We start from the raw sequence: 25141 nt of genomic DNA, 5'->3' as shown, positions 1-25141 counted from the left end.
TAGGCTAGTTCTGAAAACAGAAACTGATTGGAAATAGAGGCTATGGAATATGCTACTAGAAGGCCGTATATTTAAGAGAGGGCCATCTAGGAAGCAATCATTGGCGTTAAAAACAACAACAAAACATAACAGAAACAAAAACAACTTGGGAAACGGCCCTCCCTTCACGTTTTTTCTATCCCATGGTCAAAGGCGCACTGTCCTTAGCTGCACTGATTTTGTCTCGCCTCCAAAAGACGCCCAAGCACTGCTATGTGGAGCACCCGAGTGAGGCTATGTTCCTGCGGTAACAGAGGCAGGGAGGCTCAAACACTCCCAAACCCCGAGTCCCGGACAGCTCCCCACGCCCTTCCCGCGGTGCAAGGACCAGGCGGTCCCCAGGACACTCAGGGGAGCGGCGCCCCCTCCCGGTTCCAGCAGCGCGGCGGCCGCGCCCCACCCAGGCCCGCGGGACCCGCGGGACCCGCGGGACAATCCGCGCCCGGGGAAACCAACTGGGACGAGCCGCGCCCACGCAGGCGCGCTGAGGCCCGGGCAGGGACGGGCCGGGAAGGGGCAGCCGGCCTGTGGTCGAGGCCCCGGCGGGGTGGGCCGGGCCAAGCCGGGCAGGGCCGGGGCGGGGCCGCTGGCGTTTCCGTTGCCTGGATCAGTCTGGGTGCAGCTGCCGGATCCTTCAGCGTCCGCATCCCGTACCGCCGCCCCGCGCTCCGCTGCTCTCCCGCAGGTTCGGGGCACTTGGGTCCCACAGTCTGGGTGAGTGGCCGCCTGGCCTCGGGAGAGGACTCCCTCCGGAGAGGGGAGCGGGTCGCCGGGCACTGGGTTTGGGCGGCCGCGCGGCCGAGCGTTGTCCCGGTAGCTGCGAGAGGGCGGGTCGGCCTGTTGGCGGGGCCCTGGGGTCTGTCTGAGCGCTGCCGCGTCACCGCCGACCTGCGCTTGGGGAGGGCGCGAGTTGCGAGTGGCGCGCTAAGCCAGAGGTCTCTCGTCTCTTGCAGTCCTGCTTCACCTTCCCCTGACCTGACTCGTCGCCATGGCAAAGGTAAGGCCGTGCGCCCCGCACCGCGCTGGATTTACCCACAACTTTGTATGCTGGAATGAGGGACTTTTAGAATTTGTCTGAAAGTCACAAACTTTAGGAGGAAACGAACCTGCTTTGGGGACATCGCTTCCACCTTTCTTGTTTCCCTTTGGCTTCCCCACTCCAGTTCCTGTGTCCCGATTCTTCCCGTGGAGCACCAGCAGCGACGCCACCAAGCTGCCCTCTCGCGTAGCAGCCGGTGACGTGGCCGGATTTGTGTGCGCTCCCTTTTCATGAGTGAATGTGTAAAAGTGGGCCTTCCCCAAAATCCGGAGAGTCACTAAAATTAGAACCAGAATGAGAACAGCTCATCGTGGTCATGTGAGGGGAACGCAATTTTTCCCCCTCCTTGACTTCCTTTCTGTTTTTTTTCTACAAAGTATTTTAATACTGTGATCGAGCATTGGCTTTTTCCAGTTGCTCAGCCCAATTTTACTAAAAGAAACTGTTGGTTGTACGCTCTGATTATTTTTTTTTTTATGCAAAAGACTAAACACAAGCGCTTGTGTTTTTCTTAAGCAATGAACTCGTGGAACGAGTTCTCAATTGAATTTGCCTTGGGACAGTTTCAGAAATGGATAATCTAATACAGGCTATGCAGGCTTTCTTTACTGTGTTTTCCCCTTTTTAAAAATATTTATTTATTTATTTTTTATGAGAAGGAGTCTCACTTTGTCACCCAGGCTGGAGTGCAGTGATACGATCTCGGCTCACTACAACCTCTGCCTCCCAGTTCAAGCAATTCTCGTGTCTCAGTCTCGAGTAGCTGGGATTACAGACACGTGCCAGAACGCCCGGCTAATATTTGCATTTGTAGTAGGGACCGGATTTCACCATGTTGGCCAGGCTGGTCTCAAACTCCTGGCCTCAAGTGATCCTCCCGCCTCGACCTCTCAAAGTGCTGGTATTTCAGTCCTGTATCACCATGCCTGGCTTCTTTACTGTAATTAATGTTTTCAAAAATGTAGGAAAGAGAAAATGGTTTCAGGTTTTCAAAAATTGAGGATGTTATACAGTGTTTTATGAGTAAGATATCAGGGCTTAAAAATTGCAAAACTGATTCCACAGATCTTGTCAATCTAACTGGCTTGTCAGGGTCCAGATAGTTTTCTTTAAAGAAGTGTTTTAACTGCTAAAACAATGCTGTCTCTTATTTGTAGTTCACTTTTTATCAGATTGACTTATCAAAATTGAATAAGGTTTCTTGGTCCTTTCCAAGTGAAAATGGGAGGATTAAGATGAGTTGGCTACTTCATTAAACTTTTACAGTGCTCCCATTCTTACTTCCTCTTTTGCACTTAAATGTTACAGTAAACCAATTCTCATATTACTCAAGTGGAAAGTTTGGTTTAGGTTCTTCCCCATAGAAAGGATACTTTTATGTGGAATTAACTTTCCTGAGGAATGTTTTTCCTATCTTGATATGTTGGTGTGGTGATTACATGACGATTTAGCAAGCATCGAAGAATAATTCCCCTTATCTCTGCTCATTTGACAGTTTCTTGAGTCTTTTTTTTGAGTTCTGCAGTGATGTCTGAGGGTCCATCAATTCCTTTTCATTGTGTAGACTGTTTACCCAGATAGTATAAGTGAACACATTTTCCAGTCATGAACATTAATTTTAATAATTTCAAAGAATTATTAGTATCATGAAGGCCATGTGTATATAAAACCTAGGAGAATGGTGGTTTGCATATAAAATTATGTACCTGAGCCCTATGACAATACCAAACTGTTTTCTATCAAAACTGCAGTTTTTACTCATCATAAAAGTTACAAGTAATGTTTAAAAAAGATAGAGTGTTAAATTTTGTTCTAGTTTTGTTACTAGTTACTCTTGGAAACCATGAAAGTAAAACACTTTGTTAAAATGTTTAGTATTAAAGCTGGGTGGGGCGTCTGAGTGGTAAGAATGTCATGAAGGCAAAACTAGATTACGTAATTGTTCATTAGAAATTTCATAAATATCAGAATTATCTCCATGATATATGTTTAAGTTACAGGGTTTGATCAGAAATATTTTGGGTTGGTTTAACATTAAAATAGTAATTAAAAAAAAAAAAGCCCTGTGCCAAGCAAGCAAGATAAATGTAAGTAAGTAAATTTGAGATGAAGCTCATACCAGAGGAGCTGACTGGATATAGATTGTATCTTTTCATGCCATTCTTTTTTTTTTTTTTTGAGTTGGAGTCTTGCTCTGACTCCCAGGCTGGAGTGCAGTGGTACAATCTCAGCTCACTGCAACCGTGCTTCCCAGGTTCAAGCAATTCTCCTGCCTTAGCCTCCTGAGTAGCTGGGATTACTGGTGTGTGCTAACATACCCGGCTACTTTTTGTATTTTTAGTAGAGACGGGGTTTCACCATATTGGCCAGGGGGTTCTTGAACTCCTGACATTGTGATTCACCCACCTCAGCCTCCCAAAGTGCTGGAATTACAGGCATGAGCCACCGCACCCAGCCCATGCCATTCATTGTTAAAGTCAAGGCTCTCTGGAGCTAATGTTCGCTTTTAGGATTTTAGGCCATGGTTACCTGTTTACCTATGGCCTTTGCTGCTCCTGTTGGTCCCTCTCAGTTTCTTGTCTCTTTGACTCGTATCTTCATTTTAGCTGCTGAGAAATAATTAGATCTAAAACCGTTTGGCTGCTTTTTAGGGCACTGAGCAATTCATTGGCATTCAGCAAACCCTAATTTCCTTATCTAATATTCAGTTCTCTTTGGAGGGCCTGCATAGGTGATCAAGCCAGTTAGAGGTAGGCAGTTGGCTTTCTTCTTTTAATGACTTAGAAGTTCACAATGATAGAAATGTAACAATACTTTTACAGCATAGATTCATTCCTGAAGTATATTTTATTCCTATAACCTTCATACTATTCTAAAATTTCACAAATGCATCTGTTTCTTACAAATTAGTGTTCCTAAGACCTTTGCTTTAAGTGCCCCTTAGACCCAGTCTTTCAGTTTAGTAATTTGCATAATATGTAAACATATCATCAATTGATTAATTGCAAGGAATTATATTCCTGCTAGCTTCATTTCTTTGGTGACTTTTTTTTTTGCAACCCCGAGATGGAGTCTCACTCTGTCATCCAGGCTGAAGTGCAATGGCACACGATCTCAGCTCACTGCAACCTCTGCCTCTTGGGTTCAAGTGATTCTCCTGCCTCAGCCTCCTGATTAGCCGGGATTACAGGCCTATGCCCACCACATCTGGCTAATTTTTGTAGTTTTAGTAGAGACAGGGTTTTGCCATGTTAGCCAGGCTGGTCTTGAACTTCTGACCTTAGGTGATCTGCCTGCTTTGGCCTCCCAAAGTGCTGGGATTACAGGCATGAGCCACCATGACCAGCTGGACACTAGTTCTTAACTGTTCTCATTTTCATTAGTGCATGCATTCATGAATGTATGAGGCTTTTGCACTTTCACTATGTGCCAAGTATTGTTAAACATGAGTGCAATGGGAAATGGATCTAAGAATTATTGACATAATAGATGCAAGTTCTTTGTGTGTATTATTTAGTCCTCATAACACAATTTTGGAAATAAGTATTACTATTTTTGTTTCACAGAAGAGGAAATTGAGGTTACCTATCTGGCATCGTTTGTATGGGACAAAGAAGGGAAGCCATTATACAGAGAGGCAACAATAGCAAATAAGTACTTAGGGATATAAAAGCGTTTGGCATGATGAAGTGAAGCTGCAGTGAGGTAGGGAAATTAAGCCCTGACTTGGAAAGGGATGCCAGATAGGTAGACAGGAGCCAGCACTGAAGATTATATGTACCATTTTATAGGTAATGGAGCACTATCAAAGAGTTGCAGGTTGAGGTGTGCCATCGTCAGATTTATATTTAACAAAGCTCACCCTGGGTCCAGTGTGATGGTTGCATTTCTGGAAGATGCAAAGGCAGGGTGGTGGAGTGGGGGTTGAGAGAGGGGAGAGGGAGGCTGAGTACTGGAAAACCACGTAGGCTCTGTTGTGGTAATCCCAGGGAGACCTCAAAGGCTTAAACTAGGCAGTGTCTTAGGTTTCAGATAAGAGAGACCAGTGGGGCAGGGTGGGCAAATTTGGTACTTGAGTGGGGTAGTTTTTCACTGATGGAGGATCAGGGGAGGGTCAGGAGGACTGGCTTGCTTGACCATGGTTGATTATGGTTTTTTTTTTTTTTTCTGAGGAAAAAAATGCAGGTTTGAAGCAGGGAAGAAACAGTAGAGGATTTGTTGAATTTCAGTTTCTTATAAAACACTTAGGTGGTATTATCTGGTAAATAGTAAGGTATATATGATCTCTAAGTCTGTTAAATCCTCTTTTATTTCTGTAGGCTCTGTTTGTTTTTTGTTTTGTTTTGTTTTGAGACAGAGTCTCACCCTGTCACCCAGGCTGAAGTGCAGTGGCACTGTCTGGACTCACTGCAACCTCTGTCTCTGGGGCTCAAGTGATCCTCCCACCTCATCCTTCTGAGTAGCTGAGACTATAGTGGGGTGTGGTGGTGCCTGGCTAATTTTTGTGTTTTTTTGTAGAGATGAGGTTTCACTAAGTTGCCCAGGCTGGTCTCAAACTCCTGACCTCTGGTGCCCTGGTCTCCCAAAGTTCTTGGATTATAGGCATGAGCCACCGAGCCTGGCCAGATCCATTTGCTTATGTATTATTTATCTCGTCCTACCACTAAAAAAGATTTGAAGCTAACTTATTTCTTACCTTTGTCTAGGATCAGCCATGTTCATTGGATTTGTGCCCCTTGTTTAGATACAAAAGGAAATAAAATTGTGAATCTGTATACATTGTTATCTAATATGAGAAATCCATACCGCTGATTGTTTTTGAAGTGTTGGTGTGAATGAATCGGTTATTGATAGAGTTTTCAAGTGTTATTTATGAAATACCCAATGGAACAATTTGGTAAAACAGAATACTCTCCTCTGACCTCTAATGTGAACTCATGGGAGGTCAGTGCCATCTGCTCACTTTAACTCACTCAAGACATCACTGGAGTTATTCTTGGGTGACTTGTAGGAGCACACAATTTACCTTTCCATTGTATTGATGTTTGCCAAGGGAAGTCATTCTTACACTGGCAAAGAGACACAACATTAAACACAGAGCATTAAAGAAATACACAACAAAAATTTAAATTATTTTACAAATCTGTACTTTTTAATCAAAACTTTCTTTTCTATCACGATGCAAACAACTTAATCTGTTTTCCAGTGGTACTTTTTCTCTCTTGGATTTGATTTTAAGATATAGGTCAAAGGTAGTAGGATGGATAGACAAATGGAAAGAAGTAAAAACAAGTAAGAAGGGGCATGTAAAGGAAAGAAAGTTACACAGAAGCAACAGGCCAGTTCGAGTTTAACGCTTTGAAATATAACATTCACTTTTTCTAAGTTGGGATTGGAGCAAGGGTTAGGATTGGGGGTTGAGAGCATGTCTCTGACCTCTGATGTGTTTGTACTCCTCAGTCCTTTTGGAGGTCCTATTTTTCCCCCGATATTTATTTTACTTTGCAGTTCAAAGCATAATCAGGTCACACTGACATTTCCTCTTTTCATGCTTTTCTTATGTTTTTCTTAGTACAGTGATGTATATTTTTTTCTCATTAGTGGGAACCATTATTGCAGGAAATATTAACGGGCCTCTAGTATGTACATCAGGTAGGGCCCTGGTGTACCTACATGGAGTGGGGAGGCAATTGTCTTCCCAGCTTACTGGTTTTGGAGTGGCTCCAAGGTCTTTGGAAACCTGAGCCTCAGAAGAACCACCCCTAAAAATCACTACACAGCAGCTTAGCAGTTGCTATTTCGTGGTTTTCTTCATGATTTCTAGCTCCTAGTTAGTATTAGGTGGAATGCCGGGGTTGCGGGGGGAGAGGTATTTGAGTAAATATTGATTATGTGGAACAGGAGTGCAAAGAGGGTTTAGTCCTCGTCTGTGTCTTCAGGAAAGCTTTATTTAGTGTTCCAGACAGGCGAATACTTTCTCATCTTTAAACTTGAAATTGTTATTTATATCTAAGTTCTGTGTCTAGAAAAGCGACCCTTCCCTTGTTGTTTGGTTGGTTTTATTCATTTTATTTTGGCATACCTAGTCTTTGAGGGTAAAGAACTTTTTCATTTAGAGAAAAAAAAAGCCAACAAAATTATAGACCTAAGGCATGGATGTTTTTGAAGGTGAGAATTAAGAGTGAATTGTATCTTTTGGCCAAGTATTATCTAAGAATATATTATAATTCTCTTCATAAGGCATTGGTGGTAACAGATAAAGGAAATTGAGGATGAACTGAGTATGGGTGAGGGAGTAGGTATACTTAAGGGTTGGTGTTAAACTGGGTAAAGTATGGGGACTCCAGGAAACAGGGGAAGCCCTCTTAAATGAGTCATTTAAAGTCACAGTTGCAGTCAGTTTTGTGTGGGCAGTGATGGGGTTTGGGCAGGATGTCCAAACAAGGATTCTGCCCTTATGACTCATTTCTCTTATTCACATCTGGTCTCTTAATCCTGCTACGTGGCTTTGCTACCCTTGTTGGGTGACTCTGATTGTATGGAATGTAGCAAAAGTGTTTCACAATTTCTAGAAAGCTCTCAAAAACAGGACCAGCAGTTGTTCCTTCATACAACTGAAGATTTTTAAGATGCTTTTCTTCCATTCATCTTTCACCTAATTTCCTTCAGTGTCTGGTGTCAGATATTCAGATATCCTTTTTTCTTTAGGCAACTCCCTCATGTCTCTTCTGTTTTTAACTTCTCCCTGTTTTTAACCTCTCTGTCCAGAAGTTTCTTCATAGCCTACAAACTGGATCAAGCCCCCCCCCCTCCCTTTTTAAACTGTGTTTTTAAAAGCCTGGTTTATAAACTATTGTTTCATTGAGACAGTCTTTCCCTCAATTCATTCCTGAGAGTCCTATAGCCAGGCTGATAAACGCCGTCAAAGACCTCCTAGTTACCAAATCCAGGCGACCCTTTGCGTCTTAGCTCTTCCTTGACTTCCTGTAGTATTGGACACTGCCTCCTTTTCCTTTCCTCTTGGAATATTTGTCTTCTTCAGCTTCCATACCATCACCCTCCTTGGATTTTATTCTTGCCTTTGGGAGGGCAGTGTAGCCAAGGTCCTGTGGCTTCAAGTCCCATCTCTGCTTTTTGCTTGTTTGCTGGTCACTTGGATGACTCACTTGCTAAAACCTTTTTGAGCCAGTATGTTTCTTTGCCTGTAAGATGGGATTTCACTGAGATGATCTATGTGAAGCTCTGTGCATGGTGCCTGGTGCACTGCTGCACTCCGCGGATACTAGCTGCCACTCTGATTATAGGTCACCTTCCCTTTCCTTCTCCTCTGGTCTTTCCACCCCATTAATATTGCCTTGCATGGTGGCCTCCAGCTACTACTAAAGTATGCCGACAACTCACAAGCCTGCTATGGAGAAATGCAAAGCCAGCCATCCTCTTCCCCATCCAAAAAACAGAATCTTCCTAAATAGTTTCTGTTTACATGGGGCCTGCTTTTGTCCCTTTGTTTATGTCTTCCTTTCCTTCTTTATGTTGTTAGTTTCTAAGTGGTCTTTATCACTCTTGGACAGTCTGTTCCATTGTGTCCACTGCTGCCAGAGGCATATTGCTGTGCAGAGCTGACATTGTTCTTTTCTTCTTGAATGTTGTCCAGTGGCTCCTGTTGCCTACAGGATGAGGTCTGCACATTTTAGCATGGCTTTTATGCCCTTCCCCTCCCCTCACTGTGACCTTTCCCTTGCTTTTATTTCAGCCTTACTGCTTTTTCCAGTCTGTTGAAATACTTAACTCTTTATCAAAAGTACCAGATTGGCCTGGCAAATCCACAGGCAACTTTCAAGACTCTTTTTGGAATTTTTTTCTCGAATTTTTTCTCTTTTCACACTTCCCAATATAGTCCTCTCAAATGTGCTCACATTACCCTAATCCAGCCTATGTGTTCTACTGCACTTGATTAGTTATATGCCTGCCATTTCATACTCGAGGGATCCTGACTTTTAACTAGTGGTTAGTATAATACTTTGCATGTGGGAAGCATTCAAAAGATGGTTGAGTCAATGAGTGAAAAAACAGATGAACTGCAAAATAAATTCTCACATTAAGAAAACTGGTGGAGTGTATTCATTTTTACACTGATATGGATCAATTTGAAGTGGGCTTATTAAAGAGAAGCTGTAATTTGATCTGAGAGAAATAACTTTCCTAACTCACGCTAATGTTGCAAGGTCATCCTCCCAAATCTTACTGATTTCTCCTTTTAACTATGTTGAACCACTTGAAGTTGTCAGTATTCAACCATTCAGTTTCATATGGATTAAGCTATAGAATGAATGGCAGGGAATCTATTGGTCTTTAGGTATCTGCACTCCTTAGATGGGGTGGAAGTGGAGGCCAGCCTGGCTGTGGGCGGATTTCCCTCTTGGTAGAATGAACAGCTCTGGCCTAGTTTCATAACCTCTCACGAGACAAGTGGGAGAGAGGCTCCCATTTCCCCTTTTCCTAGTTGGCCACAGTCCCATGTTTAGCTGATGGTCAGAGGTAGTGAAAGCTGCTACTAGTGGTGCTTTCAACAGCCTGGGGCCGGGACATCAACCTGGAATCACCTCTTTTTTCTGTTGAATTGTATTCTTTTGGTCTCACGATCATACCACTTGACTTAGGAGTTAAGGTCATGTGGGGCTTCATGAGGTCAGGTTTTCTGATAAGTTCTGTCATAGATGACCCTGTTCACAGGAAAGAACACTGTGTCTTCTCTTCTTGAACAACAGTAAGGACTACAGTTGAAGAAAAAGTTATTATGACGATAAGGAAGACCTCAGTCAAGAATATTACAATATAAGTCATGACTATTACCACAGGGGAGAGAGATAAGGTTCAACTCCAAATACAGTGAGGACAGTTGGGGATTTATAGCCAAAAAGCAGAGTGAGGTCAGTGGATGGAAAGTTACAAAGAGGAAACATCAAGTTAGGGGGACTCGTGCTAAACTGACTTAATAGGATTCTTGCTGAAGGCAGGCCAGGATGATCAGATTTGTAGGGTGGGGATGAGGAAATTGATCAGAAGTAGGGTTCTGTAGTTCATTGGGCTGCTGTAACAGAATACTATAGACTGGATGGCTTATGAACAGCAGAAATTCATTTCTCACAGTTTTGGTGACTGGAAGTCTCAGGGTGCCAGCATGGTTGGGTGTGGTGAGGGCTCTCTTCTAGGCATGATCGTAGCCTCACATGACAGAGCAGAGAGAAGTAAGCTGTCTCCGGATTCTTACAAGGATGGTATTCTCATTTTGGGGGCCCTGCTTTAATGACTTCATCTAAGGCTCTATCTCTGATTTACCATCATGTTGTGCGGTAGGGTTTCAACATATGAATTTTGAGGGGTCACAGATACTCAGTTCATAACAGAGGGTGATCAGCCACCAAGAGTAGGGGTATCCTTCTTAAACTGACTTAGCAAGATTCTTGCCAGGCAGGCAAATGGGGCCCAAGGATAAGGACTAGTTGAGAAGAGGGCTCAGGGGAGCCTGTTCAAAGTGTGGCCAAAGAGAGAGTCTTTGTCACTCTCTCCTGGATCCATGAGTGTCACTTTTTTGGGAAGTCTAATTTAGTGCCACTAAAGAGAGAAGGCCACTGAACTGACCTTTGATACTGTCCAGGGGAAGTTCTTCACCATGCCTATCTCTCCCTGTTGTCATCATTTAAAATTTCATTGGTATGTTAATTGTTGGCATATGCAACAATTGGAGGCTGAGGTGTAAAAGAAACTTTCCCCCTTTTTGGTGACTGTGCTTTTGTGCATTTATAATAAGAGGCATAAGACTGTAAACTTGGCTAGCTTTACAGTCCTTTTAGCTGTTTGTTTCTCAGTTTAGATTGTACCTTAGCACGAGTTTTGAGGAAATACAAAAACATTTATTAGTAAAGTAAATGCAGGGAGCCTCCATTTAGCATAAGATAAATATTTATGGCTCAGTAGTAGTAAAGCCTTCTGACTCTAAGGATCTAATTCTATCACTAACTTTTTTTGAAATATTAAGATATTTTAATTATTAAAAGCAGTGTATGTATATGATAAAGTAATGTGTAACAGGAAGCTTTATGAAGAGTGTCTTCCAATACACCTTTATAAAGTTCTAAATTCAAAGATTTGTATTCTTCTGACACATGAACTGTCAAGTATCATTTCAGGCTTTGCCAGATTGTCTTAAAATCCCTATATAAGTATATAGAAACAGGACTTAGATGAAAAGGCATGTAATAAGAGCATTGCTTAGAATTGAACACTCAGGATAGGGCATTAAGATTTAATGTGGATTCTGTATTCTTGTAGATCAAAATGCTGTGAGACTTAATTGAAGGGAGCCTGCAAAGAAGTGCCCTCTGTGAACCAGGAGGTGTTGGTGGGGTTTGGTCACAGGGAACAGGGAGCCAGCCTTCCAACTGATGGCATTGCAGGTGGATCAGGGTAGCTTTTGTGCTGAATCGGTCCTGCCAATCCCCATTGTAAATGGTTCACTTCCCAGTTCAAAAGGGGTCACAAATCTTATCAAATGGTAAATTTATTCAATGACTGAATATGATATGTAGCAAGCAGCTTCCTGTTTATGTTATTTGCTTTGTCATATTAGTCATGATATGAATAATACCACTGTGTTTCCTGAATTAGGTTCTCAGAGGCACTGTGACTGACTTTCCTGGATTTGATGAGCGGGCTGATGCAGAAACTCTTCGGAAGGCCATGAAAGGCCTGGGTAAATTTAGCTTCCTCTTTCTAAAAAAATGTGATATTTGTTTTTCCGAACAAGTCATTAATTACAGTAAGAATAATTTTAGAATATTTGGATCTGAAATCTGTTGGAGAAGAGGTATGTTAAGATAATAAAATAATACTATAAACCAAGAGTGTCCCATCTTTTGGCTTCCCTGGGCCACAATGGAAGAAGAATTGTCTTGCGCCACACATAATGATAGCTGATTAGCTTTAAAAAAATCGCAAAAAAATCTCATAATACCTTAAGAAAGTTCATGAATTTGTGTTGGGTTGCATTCAGAGCTGAACTGGGCCACATGTAGCTTGCCGGCTGTGGTCTGAACAAGCTTGCTATAAACCATCCCTAACATTCAGTCTCTAGAGCTCAATAGGCAGTTAAATTCAGCCTCTGTGCTTTTCAGCTTGTTATCTTCACCTGTCTGGTAGAGGCCTGAGTCCATAAGGCAGCCGTCCCTGCGTGTGAGCAGCTCTGTTTCCAGTCAGATATTCCATTCTCATTCTGCAAGTCTATTCTCTTTCCCCAGCCTCTTTTCTAGTCATTTAAAGGATTCCCATGTGTCACTGATCTCCTGTGCTCAGCCTCCTTTGTACTACTGTTCATGTGCTTCCTGGCCCTCAAGTCCTTCCATTGTATCCAGCCCACCTTTTCAGACTCATTTCCCATTACTACTTAATGTGTTCTCAGACCCAACCATGCTGGCTTATCTGCTGTTTATGAAAGCCCTGTATTTCCCGACTGCTGAGCTTTTCTCTCATTCTAAAAGCTGTCCTTCCTTTCATCACTGCCTTTCACAATCCTTCCATCCTTCAAGACTGTTTTGGGTGTCACATTCTCCATGAGGCATTCTCCAAGACTCCCTTCCACCTTCTATCAGCTAGGAGACCCTTCTTTGAATCCTGTTTAACACCTAGACCTTTCCTGAGGCACTTATCACATTTTGCCTTAGCTCATAATTATTTGTGGGTTTTGGTATTTCTACCTTAAATTGTAATTTCACGCCAGAGTCTCTATCTTTCTCGTCTCTCAATCCCCTGTAACACCTAGCACATTATGCCTTATGAATAACTGTTATTTAAGTATCTGTTGCATGAAAAACTAGGTGCACTAAGTTTTTTAAGAGGCAGAAGTATTTTTCCATCTACTTTCCAATACATTGGGAATAGCGGGATAGAATATATTGGAAACAACATTTTATATATCGTAAATTTTTAATAAACTGTTTAGTAAAACATTTATGTGTGTGTGCATATATACGTGTGTGTGTGTGTGTGTGTGTGTGTGTGTGTGTGTCTATGTATTTTTTTTTTAAGAGATGGGGATCTCACTATGTTGACCAGGCAGGTCTCAAACTCCTGGCCTCAAGCAGTCCTCCCATCTTAGCCTCCCAAAGAGCTGGGATTACAGACGTGAGCCACCATGCCTGCCATAAAATATATTATATATTCGCATAGGGAGAGGCAAGGAAATAAGGTGACTGGGAAGTGGGTTGCAAAGATCATTGGGAGAGTATGCATGCAGGAGCCAAAATGTAATTATTAACCATAAATTACAGGCACAGATGAGGAGAGCATCCTAACTCTGTTGACATCCCGAAGTAATGCTCAGCGCCAGAAAATCTCTGAGGCTTTTAAGACTCTGTTTGGCAGGGTAAGACCATACTTCATCCCAGGAGAGAATGAGGGAACAGCTATCAATTATAAGACTAATTTGAAATATACTGGTATTCTTTTGTAAGCATCATTTATTTTGTGATTCCGAGTTCCCTATTTCTGTTTCTTTCCACTCTAAATTATCAGCTCTTGGGATGCAGTGCTCACCCAACTTATCCTCACGTAATTGTTTTTCCTTGCCTAATGCTGTAGAGGTGCCAAAAGATCCCGTGGTGAGAATTCTCCCTTTTCTTTTCCTCTGTGCTTCTCACTCATGTTCACATGGATGTCGTACTGTCTCTTTTCTAGGTGTAAGCCTGTATTACAATATGTTTTGTTTTAACACTGTCACAAATATTAGTTCCTTTTGTCATGATTTTAACGAATGGATTTTTAATTAGTTGATTTAAATGCTTTGAGTAACAATTTAAAAAATTTAAAATTTATTACTAAATGAATTAGTGCATGCATGAAAAACTTAAATGTAGTCTTGTTATTCTGAAACCATATGTCACTTAACTGAGAAAACAAATGCAAAAAAACTATTCTAAACACCATTTCTAGTTGTGTGGTGTGCTGAAACTTGTGGGTAGGAAATATTGTTGTTTTTTTTTTCATAATTACATATACAATTTCCCCATAGGAACAAATGTCTCTCAGTGGTCAGGAGCCATAGTAATGACTGTAATCTATTATGTATTTGAATATTATTATTGAGAGAAAAGAAAAAATTATTCTATTTGAGTATGAGAGACTAAATGTTACCCTTTGTAAAAATTCATTATATGATTATTTTTTAGAATTAAAAAAGGTATGTTTCTCAGAATAGTATTTTTAAAATAAAATCTTAGCCTACTTTTAAGGTATTCATTTTTTTTCAAGTTAAGGAAAACATCTTTTAAAAATAAACATCTTGACATGTAAGTGGGTTTGCCTTAGTTTAAGCTGTTGATCACAGGTTAAAGGTATATTATTCAAGGTTATGGGATTTTCTTTAGCTCATGGGCCCTCTACTTGGAGACAGCAACATAAAGAATTCATTAGAGCAAAGGGCTATCATTCATATTTAAGAAGAAGAATCTCATTACAATTTCTGCTGGTTAACAAGTTTGTCTTTTCTGTGAGTTAGGATCTTCTGGATGACCTGAAATCAGAACTGACTGGAAAATTTGAAAAATTAATCGTAGCTCTGATGAAACCCTCTCGGCTTTATGATGCCTATGAACTAAAGCATGCCTTGAAGGTAAAAAGGATGAGTGAAAGGAACACTTTTGTCATAAATAGTATTATGTTGTTTTGGTAACTACTTCATCTTATTTGTTATATTTTAAAAATTTTATCTGATTATTTCAGTGAGAGATGCTTGGAAAACAAAACTGGGAGGTAATAAGCAGTAAAGGAGGGAGAAAATTACAAGTGTGCCATTTCATTTTTTTTGCAGATTTAAACCCAATAATACTGGCTATTTAAAATTTTAATATTTTTGTAGCTTCTTGTATTTTATTTTCATGCCTGTCTTCTGATTTTGAGAGTGTTTAAAAAATATTACAGATGACCTATTTTATCTTTTTAAATAGAAAATTGCCTGATAAGGGAACAATAATATTACTTATTTTAAGTTAAAAGGTAAAGCTTCAGAGAGAATTTTCAAGATAAAGATTTTCTCATACTTATTCCTTCTTTCCTATTCCTCTAAACACTAAAATGAAGTAGCTGGTAAACTGCCTCATTTTAGGTGTAAGCCTATTGCAGAGAACTATAATTTCAGTTGCAGCAAAAACTAAATGTGTGTTCCCTTGACTGGTGTTTGGAATGTTGTATAAATAGGACAACCAACATTGGCACATTTGTTTAGGCTCATGGGACAGGATGCAGCTCAGTTGTTAGAAGTTAGATTTTGAATGGGGACATTGAGATTTAACAAGGAAATAATATTTCTCAAGGATTCCCACTTATGGAGTGGAGGGAGAAGGGTCATCCCCATAGGGCCTAGTTTGTGTTCAGTCTCTTCATTTTTCTATGGTGATTCTTTTGGAATAAACACAAATCTTAGGTTATTGAGAAAAATGTTTTCTAAGTGCTTCTGAAATGTCAGCAGTAGTTGAAATTCTGCCAGATAATTAACTCTAGGTTTTTCAGTGCTTAATTTTTGGCAAAATACAGAAATAGAAAGAAAATAAGGCTGAAATATGCTATCTTTTAAAAAACATTTAGTTCAGCTGTATTGTTGCATCTCCTACTTTAATGATGCAGATGTGATTTTTAAAAGCAGAAAAAGGAAAGCCAACTAAAATGATTTTTCAAAAATCCAGAAAGCAAGTTGCAATTCCTTTTTACTGCTCTAATTCCTAGTAACTAGGCAATGCTATATTTATTGTTACCTTTGATGTAGAATTTCCCTGTGACTGCACAGCACTTAACTTGGGGTGCATATCATTTAAGTATCAGTGCTCTTCCATGTACATTTATGTGAAGTTTTCATTTTTACTCTTTCAGTTTTTAAAAAATTACTTCATGTTTCATTAAAATGTTTTACTTTTAAACTAGAATTAACTGATCAAATTAAATGTTACAAATTTATATAACTGGTTATATATATGTACACATATATATATACACATATATACATGATAAACATTGTTTTCCATTAGACAAAAAGAATAAAATGGTCTTTGGAGAGAAAATTATTTAAAATTTCTTATTTCTATAACTAATAGAACTCATATATGAAGAAGTCCATGTTATACTGGATAATATTTATATAGCCATGCAATTGGGGGAGGATAACTTTCTTTTTAATCTTATTGACATGTTTTACTCTGTTAAAATCTCCAAACAGGGAGCTGGAACAGATGAAAAAGTACTGACAGAAATTATTGCTTCAAGGACACCTGAAGAACTAAGAGCAATAAAACAAGTTTATGAAGAAGGTAAATGTTTCAGAGTTATATTTTGCCTTTACCGCCACTGTCACTTCCTTCATTTCTCTGATTTGAGTGTAGTCCTTGTAGGTACAGGAGGCAGGCAGTAAATGATGGTTGAATGAATGAATGAATGACCTGCAATTCAAGCTGTTTTTCTCCTTCAGTAAGGAAAACACTGCCTTGTTATCCTCTACTATTTTAATATTTTATAAGAATCTGCTACTGAAGATGGAGTTTACTTTTGCATAGGATTTGCAATTAGTGTAGGGATACACAGGTTCTTTATGTTAACATTAAGGTAAAAATGGTTTTTCTTTCTTTAAAAAAATTTAGTTTTATGTTAGTAAACTTTAGGAGTTATATAAAAAGTACTTTTGATACTTTGGAAAAGAAATCTAAACCCTTTCCCACATCAGAGTTGATAAAGTACATTTGAGTAAATGTATGTTGTCTTAGCTAATGGCAGTGCTTGAATGAAATAGTCTGCATTATGATTTTTCTTTCTGGTGTGCCTTTTTCATGAACAGAAATCTACATTTCAGTCTAAAGTATGTCCCATGAGTAGAATCAAGGAAATGAAAAAAAAAAAAAAAAGTAGAGGTAGAGAGTCCTTTTCTTACAAGATTTCTTGTAGCCGACTCTTCTGCCTGACTGAGGAGGGTCATACTATCCAGTTTCTCAGCTCAGTCAACAGACACCAAGCCTTGTGTCTTTTACTAGGGGCTATATCTTGCCATTTGTTTGTTAATCTTAGAAATGGCTTTGTTAACCCAGCAAGTCAAAACACTGTGATTGTTTAGAGCAACCGAATAATTACCTTTCTAAAGGGCTGAATCTCTCCCACCTGCTTCTCTCTTTATGGGCAGTAAGTTCCCAACCACTAAGGCAGAAGTGATACATGTATCTCAACTTTGAACTTTATTTGATGTACTATTCAAAGACCTCTTTCTGGGGATGTTGACGTTGATGAGAGCCTTTGTGCTACTGGATTACAAATGGTGTGCTGATAGGGGCTAATAACTGTGTGGTCTGTCCTACTCAGCTGTGTAATTGAGCACTGGCTATGTGTCTGGCAGTGTGTTGGCTGTCATGAGTGACAAAAGGTGTGAGCAGTTTGCATGCAGTCTCTTCAGGGCTTTACATGACAGAATGACTACAATTGTTAAAGGATAATAAAATTCAAACTAAAGTAAAATACCAACAATGTTAAATGCAACAATGCATTCAGAAGAGAGAGGTCATCATAGCTTTGGATGTTAGAGAGGCTTCATGATGCAAATCACTCATGCAGTAGACTTTCAAGACTAGATAGGTTTACTTGGTGTCCATTGACAGATGAATAAGGAATACACACAAACACACACACACACAAACACAGACACACACACACAGGAGTACTATTCAGTCTTAAAGAGGGGAAATCCTGTAATTTCAACATCATGGATAAACCTGGAGGACATTATGCAAAGTGAAACAAACTAGGCACAAGGCATAAGCTATGGATGATCTCACTTCTTACGTTGAATCTAGAAAAATCAAACTTATGGAAACAGATAGTAAAATAGTGTTTGCTAGGGTGTATAGGGGTGGCATGGTGAATGGGAGAAGGGACTGGTGAGATATTGATCAAAGCTTACAAAATTTTAGTTAGGCAGGATAAGTAAGTTGGGGGGATCTAATGTACAGCATGGTGACTGTAGTAATAGTATAAGATATGCTTGAAATTTGCAAATAGAGTGTATTTTAAATGTCCTCACCACACACAAAAATATAGGCTGTCTGAAGTGATAGGTATGTTGATTAGCTTGATTGTGGCAATCATTTCACAATGTACACATATATCAAAACATTGTGTTGTATACTTTAAATATATACAATTTTTATTTGTCCATCATAACTCAATAAAGCTGGGAAAAAATACTAGATGCGTTTTGGGTAGGTAGAAAAGGTATTTTTGGTTGAGGTACTGCCTGTCTTTAATGGCATGGAGACTGGACTGTGGAGAGCGTATTGAGGGATGGAGAGGGCTTGGCTGTCGGGGAGGATGTGTGCACGTCCATTGCTGGAGGTAAATGGAACACGTGATGTTAGGCTTGGGTGTAGATGGTTTTGCATGACTGGATTAGGAATTTGGACGTAATGCAAAGGCACTGTAAATTCCTGAATGGGCAGTGAAGTGTTGAAGGAACAATTGAGGGAGGAAGGAGACTTGACTCAAGAGGCTAATTGGGTAGTTACGTGAATGGGGAGGTAAGCTAGGTATTTAGGAATTATGGCCCAACCCAGGTTAGTGAGAGGTGTGAGGAGGATAAATCAGGGACAGGAGAAACATGTGATAGGATTTGATGGTTAATATATACAGGTGTTGGCATAGAAGAAGGAATTAAATATTCCTACAAGGTTTTGTATTTGGGTAACTGGTTGAAATAAACATGTAACCCTTCTGGGTCTTTTAAAATAGAAGTTTCAGGCTTTTAAAGTTCGCTTTCTTTCACATAATGATTAAATATTTAAATACCTTAGAGGAAGGCCTCTTTTCCTTTAATAGCAACTATTTGAGAGTAGTGAGAAACACATGCAGACTCTTGTAGATCCCAGTTCTCTCCTTTTTTATGGCCTTACGTTATCAGCTGGAAATAGAGGTAGGAGGGGCCATACTTTAGAATATCATTGCTGTCTCTCAGAGTTAACTTTGTTTCTGCAGAGAAAAAATATCTTATTAGGGGGAGTGATGGTCATGCCTAAAGAAATCTTAGAACATTGGAGAATGGAAGACATTTGGAAAATAACCATTAAAAAGATTTGAAAGAAAGCAAAACAAAGTTTAAGCTTTTGATTAAGTGTATTTAGGAGACTTTCCATTACCTTGATGTGTCTATAGATTAAAGACTACATTGGTCAAGAGAATTTCTAAATGGCTAAGTCTTGATTTAAGTTTGAATAGAGTGCCTTTAGGAGACTTCAATTCATTTTTTTCCAACTACTCACCGAAAGGATTTGCTTAAAGCATTCAGAGATGGAATAGAGGGAATTTATGTTAACCAAATATAATATTTCTTCTTTTACGTCTCTTTCATTTTATTAATGGGGCAAGATTATTTTTCTAGTTGAAAGAAGATGTAAATAAGTATGAAATTATTTTGTTGCAGAATATGGCTCAAGCCTGGAAGATGATGTGGTGGGGGACACTTCAGGGTACTACCAGAGGATGTTGGTGGTTCTCCTTCAGGTATTGGGTGGAGATGAATTACGATTTGATTAAAAAGCCTGAGATTGAACGGGGCTGAATCTAGTCAAGTAAGGTCACTTAAAATTCTTTTAATAATTTCTGGTACTTGCTGATTCCTGCTGCAATGATTCTGGCTGTATGTCGCCTGTGCTTGTTTGTATTTCAGCATATCTGGTCTAAATTCTTAATAGCTAACTCATACATTTGTTTTAGATAGCAGTATCTTGTTTCTTTCATAGAATGATAACAGTATCTTGTTCCTTTCGTAGAATTTAAAATCAGGGGGCCCATATTGGTTTTAGACAGTGCTGTATGATGCTAATGGGAAATAGTGCAAGATTGATCTTAATAAAAGCATATTATTCCCAGAGAAAGAGTTTTATTGCATAACCATCAGGTGGAACCACTTTTCCTTTTGAATGAGAATGCTCTATAGTTCAGTAATGTGATGTATTACCTCTCATAGGCTAACAGAGACCCTGATGCTGGAATTGATGAAGCTCAAGTTGAGCAAGATGCTCAGGTGAGTGATGCCCAGGATATGATGGCTTTATTATGCTGTAGAAATGAAGAAGTAATTCATGGTAATGAAAAATCACAATGTATGTTATAATAGCCTCTAGTGACAATCTTGTTAGTGGGTTCTTTACATTGCATAAGACCTACATAAGTAGCTTTCTCTTATTCTGATCTGGTCAGCAAAATATTTTACCCCAAAGCTGAAATGCAATAAAATAAATTATATGAGTTCCAATTCTCTCTCTCTCTCTCTCTATATATATATATATATATACACACACACACACACACACACATATATATATATATATACACATATATATATATTATATATGTTTTTGGTGATTATTGAACATTCACAAAATAGAGAATTTTACAAGAAAAGAAAACAGGTGTTATTAATTCTACTGCCAGTTATACAGTGGATGTCTTAGCAGGAGAAAATAAAGAAGAAATAATAAATTATTTAACAGTATGTAGTGTTATAAGAGATGACAAGTTATTTTGGTATTAGGAAATTTCTCTTCATTTCCTTTGACAGAATTTTAGGTAGGATTGGTCTTTTGTCAGCTGCTTTTTAGTGACTCCAAATGAAAATTTCCACTTAAGTAACTTTTAAATCCTTATAAAGGCTCAGTATGTTTAATAAAACAGTTATTAAAATATAGGAAAGGAAATTTGAAACAGAGTTGACAACTGGAACTTGGTAATAAAGGAATTACTTAGATTCCTAGAACCACCAATCATAGACCTCTTTCTGGTTACAAGTTTCAGTTAAGAGAATATCCAATTCTTGGTTGGTTATCACATATCATTGAAAAAGGAAGAGCCATATTCACTCCTCCAGTGGAACAACCTATGGGTATGTGATCACACTTTGCTAACAGAAAAGAGGAGAGAGGTTATTCTTTTGGGTAGGTTGATTTTATAAGGGCTTCAGAATGCTGTCTTCTCTGTCTAGCTGGAGAGAGAAAAATAACTGAATGTTTACTGAGGGCTCTCTGTGTAGTACTTGACTCTTGCTTCACTTTGTTTTAGAAAATGCAAGCTAATTGTGTCCAGCCGCTGATCATAACCTTCAGGTTCCTGAATGGGTTATGAGCCCCTTTGTTATCTGCGTCTTTACTTATGCCTCTAGCCTCTCTCACATACCCTGTCTTCTGCCCTCTTGCCCCTCCCATACCGCTTCACCTGAGTCCTCTTCAAGAGTCAGTCTTCAGCTTAGATACTTTAGAGTTAGGTGCCCCTTATAGGGAAAACCATAGCCCCCCAGGCTTCCTGTCACAGTTCTTGCCACCTTCTCTGGAAGCCACCTATTTACTTGACTGCCTTCCTGGGCACTCTGAGCTGTCAGTTCAATTGTATCCTCAGCTTCTGGCATAGTTTAGGTGCTCAGTAAATAACTGATGAATGAATGAGCACTTAACTCTACCAGAGAGGGGCAATTTCCCTTTTATAAATAAGGAAATAAGCTCATGGCTTCCACTGAATAGCAGTGGAGTTGGGATTCCTAACCAGGCCTGTCTGACCCCAAAGCTCTTTCTCTTTCATTATAAGATAGTCATTGTTCTCAAATATTAATATTTCACTATAAGATATTTCACTATAAGATCTTGAATAGTAATATTTCACTGTAAGGTATTCAGTGTTCTTGAATATTAGCACCTTCTCTGATTATCTCTATCATTAAACGATTTATTAAATATTGATTGCAAGCATAGTTACAGCTTAACTTCACCTTCTTTCGGGGAAAGGGCTAGAGCAACCCTACAAAGTTGTACTCCTGTAAGGAGCTTTGTTCGGTACTGAGGTGATCTTACTGCTTTCCAAGCATTGTTTGTGGCTTTGCTAGGAGACAGTGCTGATTCTGTCATTCCTACTCTCAAGAGTAGGATAGGAGTTCTGGGAGCTTTTCAGTGGTCACAGTGTAAGAAGCCAACTCTAGTCCTCTCAGATGTCTGCAGTGAGGCCTGTATTTGTGAGCAGAGGTAGGGCAGATTTCCCAGCATAGTCAGTGATGTAATGAGAGCATTGCGGCAGTGTGAGGCTCCTGAGGGGAAAACAGTACACTTTAACCTTGTTTTCATTAATTTCCCTCCTCAGAGCACTCACTGGATAGCACCGCTGCTCAGACTTTCATGGGCATGTGAAGCACCTGGGGACCTTGAACTGCAGATTCTGATTCTGTGGGTCTGGGCGGGGGTTGGGAGTCTGCATTTTGAACACGCTCTCAGGTAATGCCTGCATCCTTGGTACTTTGATTGCCGAGGCTGTATAGGTGACACTTACCTGTCATGCAGTAGATATAACCATTCACAACCCTGAGAGTGCATGTGAGACTGTATATGTGAAAACTGCTTTATAGAGTTACTTTAAAATATCCCTTGAATGGAATCCAAGCTTTTCTTAGCCTTCCAGTGACCAGGAGCAACACAGAACATGTTACACTGGCTATTAGTTTTTGAATCTTTAAAATGTATTGTTATTAACTAATAAACCTGTTGAAAACATATAATCTTTTAGCATTATAAAAAGGAACACACCAACTTGTACCTTGTAGCAAGGGCAGCTAGACTGTTATCACTAGTGAGAATTTGAGATTTCTTAGTTGAGAGTAAGCTGAGAGAGCTGAAGGGCCCTTTCATAAGCTTTTGCATTTTTTTCTCTACTGATACCTGGCACTAAGAGGATTTCTATTACTTATGAGGTTTGATAAGCCATAGTGAATCATTCACTTGGGAACTGAACATTTTGTAGATAATCCAGTTTAATTTTTAACATTTTTAATGTGTTAAACTGATTTAATATTTTTAATGCATTAAAACAGATTTTATCTTCTTCCCCAATAAGTCCTTACTTCTTCTCTGGAGGCGGAGTTGAACTCTTAGAGGAAAGAGGGGGAAGGAGAAGGGAAGTAGTTTACTGGGCACTTGCTACTGAGTACCTGACACTGTTCATTCAAAGTATTATGTAAGTTATATAATCTTCATTAGTGACTATACATATATTCCTACTCTGCTTGCAAGGACCTAAGGCTGAAGAAATTAAGTAATTCATCTAAGATCTCACAGATAAGAACAAGGACCACATCTATGTTGATTCAAAGCCTTATCCTTTGCATTGAACCAGGGCTTATCAAACTGTACTTAGGCTGAACTGTAAAGCTGAGGGAAGGGATATAAGGGTCCCTCATCCAGATGGATCCATGAATATTGGGCATCCTCCTTTAGAAGAAAGCATGCTTAGATTAAAACAAAACTGTTAAATATCATTGTTTTATATGAAGAAGCCATCATCATTGTTGCGTATTACTTAATAATAGTTTTACAATAGATATTGATCCCAAACGTAATTCTCCCAAGAAAATTAAAAGATTATGGTAAACATAGTTGACATCTCACCAATTATTCCTATACAGGCTTAACTCCTGTACCTACTAGAGAAAATTTCTAGACATTTTAAACAGTTGATAAGAAGTGTGTGCATCAATGTCTGTGATATTGTCCAAGATGAGTCCCTCACCCATTTAGGTGTTAATATATTTGAATATTTTATCTACATATAGAAATATACTAGAAGAAGCAACCAGCCCCCTCAGGATATTGATATTAATGGTAACTTTTTTTTTCCTTTCCCTTCCCCCTTTTCCCCTTCCCCTTCCCCTTCCCCTTTCCCTTCACCTCCCCTTCCCCTTCCCCTTCCCCTTTCCCTTCACCTCCCCTTCCCCTCTCCTCCACTCCCCTTCCCTTCCTTCCCCTTAACTTTCCTTTTTGCTCTTGTTGCCCAGGCTGGAGTGCAGTGCCACCATCTGAGCTCACTGCAACCTCTGCCTCCCGGGTTCAGGTGATTCTTCTGCCTCACCTCCTGGGATTAGCTGGGATTACAGGCGCCCACCACCATGCCCAGATAAATTTTGTATTTTTAGTAGAGACAGGGTTTTGCCATGTTGCCCAGACTGGTCTTGAACTCTTGGGCTCAAGTGAACTACCTGCCTCAGGGGTTCCAAAGTGCTGGGATTACAGGCTTGAGCCACCATGCCTGACCTGCAACCTTTATTTTCTTATTTTTGTTTTTTTTTTTGTTTGTTTCTTTTACAAAATTTCTCAATGAACTTGTGTTGTTTTTGTAATTAGATTTTAAAAGTTATTTTAAGAAAGGTCTATGTCATCATGATATAGCTCTAAAGTTTAGATACATGCATGATTTTCATAGTTACTAACTTTTCAGGTCTGAAAAACATGTTCACATGACCAAATTGACATTATTCATTTTTATCATTAAAATAATTATTTTTAAAATTGAGTTTAAAGATACAAGTCTCATTTTTTTCTTATTCTCCAGAAATATAATAAAAATCAGATCTTTATCACCATAATCTATATTTTTAAACATACTGTGATCAAAACTTCTATATCCAAGCCATTATTTTACTTCCTGTCTTTATTTGGATTACTGCTTGGGGGCATAAGGCAAACTGCAAATAGCACCCTCAGCAAATTCCATTCTTCTGCTTTAATATGTATGCTTAGTTTGAAATGAATAAAAGGATAGTGTAATCATTGTAAAGATTGATTCTTTGGGTTTTAATAAATTATTTACATCTCAATAAGTGGATTCAGAGTTGATGTTGTGTATAAGCTTATTTTTTAGGTAGTTATGTGAACACAAGAAAGCATGTATTTTTTTCCCATGTCAAAAAGGAAGTATGGGCACTCAAAAGAGTCAACCGCTATTTATTGAGTGTTTCCATATGCCACACTGTGCTTTACCCACAACCTTTAAAAAATTTATTGTGATCTTTGGGAATACAAAAATATTTTATAGCTAGCCTTGGTTAAATCTCAGTTTTAAAGAGAAAATATGACGTGTACTCTTAATCATGTGCTATTGAACAGCTATAGAACAAGCAAAACAGAAAAGGCAGACAACTTAGCTTCCAGTTAAATCCTTTCCCTGTCTAAATAGATG

General features: G+C 39.4%; 1 protein-coding gene across 1 annotated transcript in view; it reads left to right on the top strand.

The window, feature by feature from the left end:
• The first annotated feature begins 521 nt into the window (after positions 1–521).
• The window catches only part of ANXA5 (annexin A5), a 29710-nt gene continuing 5090 nt past the window's right edge, over positions 522–25141 (top strand). Inside the window, exons 1-8 of the mRNA XM_017497581.2 lie at positions 522–753; positions 993–1036; positions 11747–11831; positions 13405–13499; positions 14631–14744; positions 16341–16431; positions 19575–19654; positions 20121–20177. Coding sequence (XP_017353070.1) covers positions 1028–1036; positions 11747–11831; positions 13405–13499; positions 14631–14744; positions 16341–16431; positions 19575–19654; positions 20121–20177 — 531 coding nt within the window. The 5' untranslated portion in view covers positions 522–753; positions 993–1027. The remainder of the gene's footprint in view (positions 754–992; positions 1037–11746; positions 11832–13404; positions 13500–14630; positions 14745–16340; positions 16432–19574; positions 19655–20120; positions 20178–25141) is intronic.

The sequence above is a fragment of the Cebus imitator genome, unplaced genomic scaffold (assembly GCF_001604975.1).
Source record: "Cebus imitator isolate Cc_AM_T3 unplaced genomic scaffold, Cebus_imitator-1.0 Scaffold233, whole genome shotgun sequence".
In the NCBI taxonomy this organism is placed as follows: domain Eukaryota; kingdom Metazoa; phylum Chordata; class Mammalia; order Primates; family Cebidae; genus Cebus; species Cebus imitator.
This window is presented reverse-complemented; position numbering and strand designations above follow the sequence as displayed.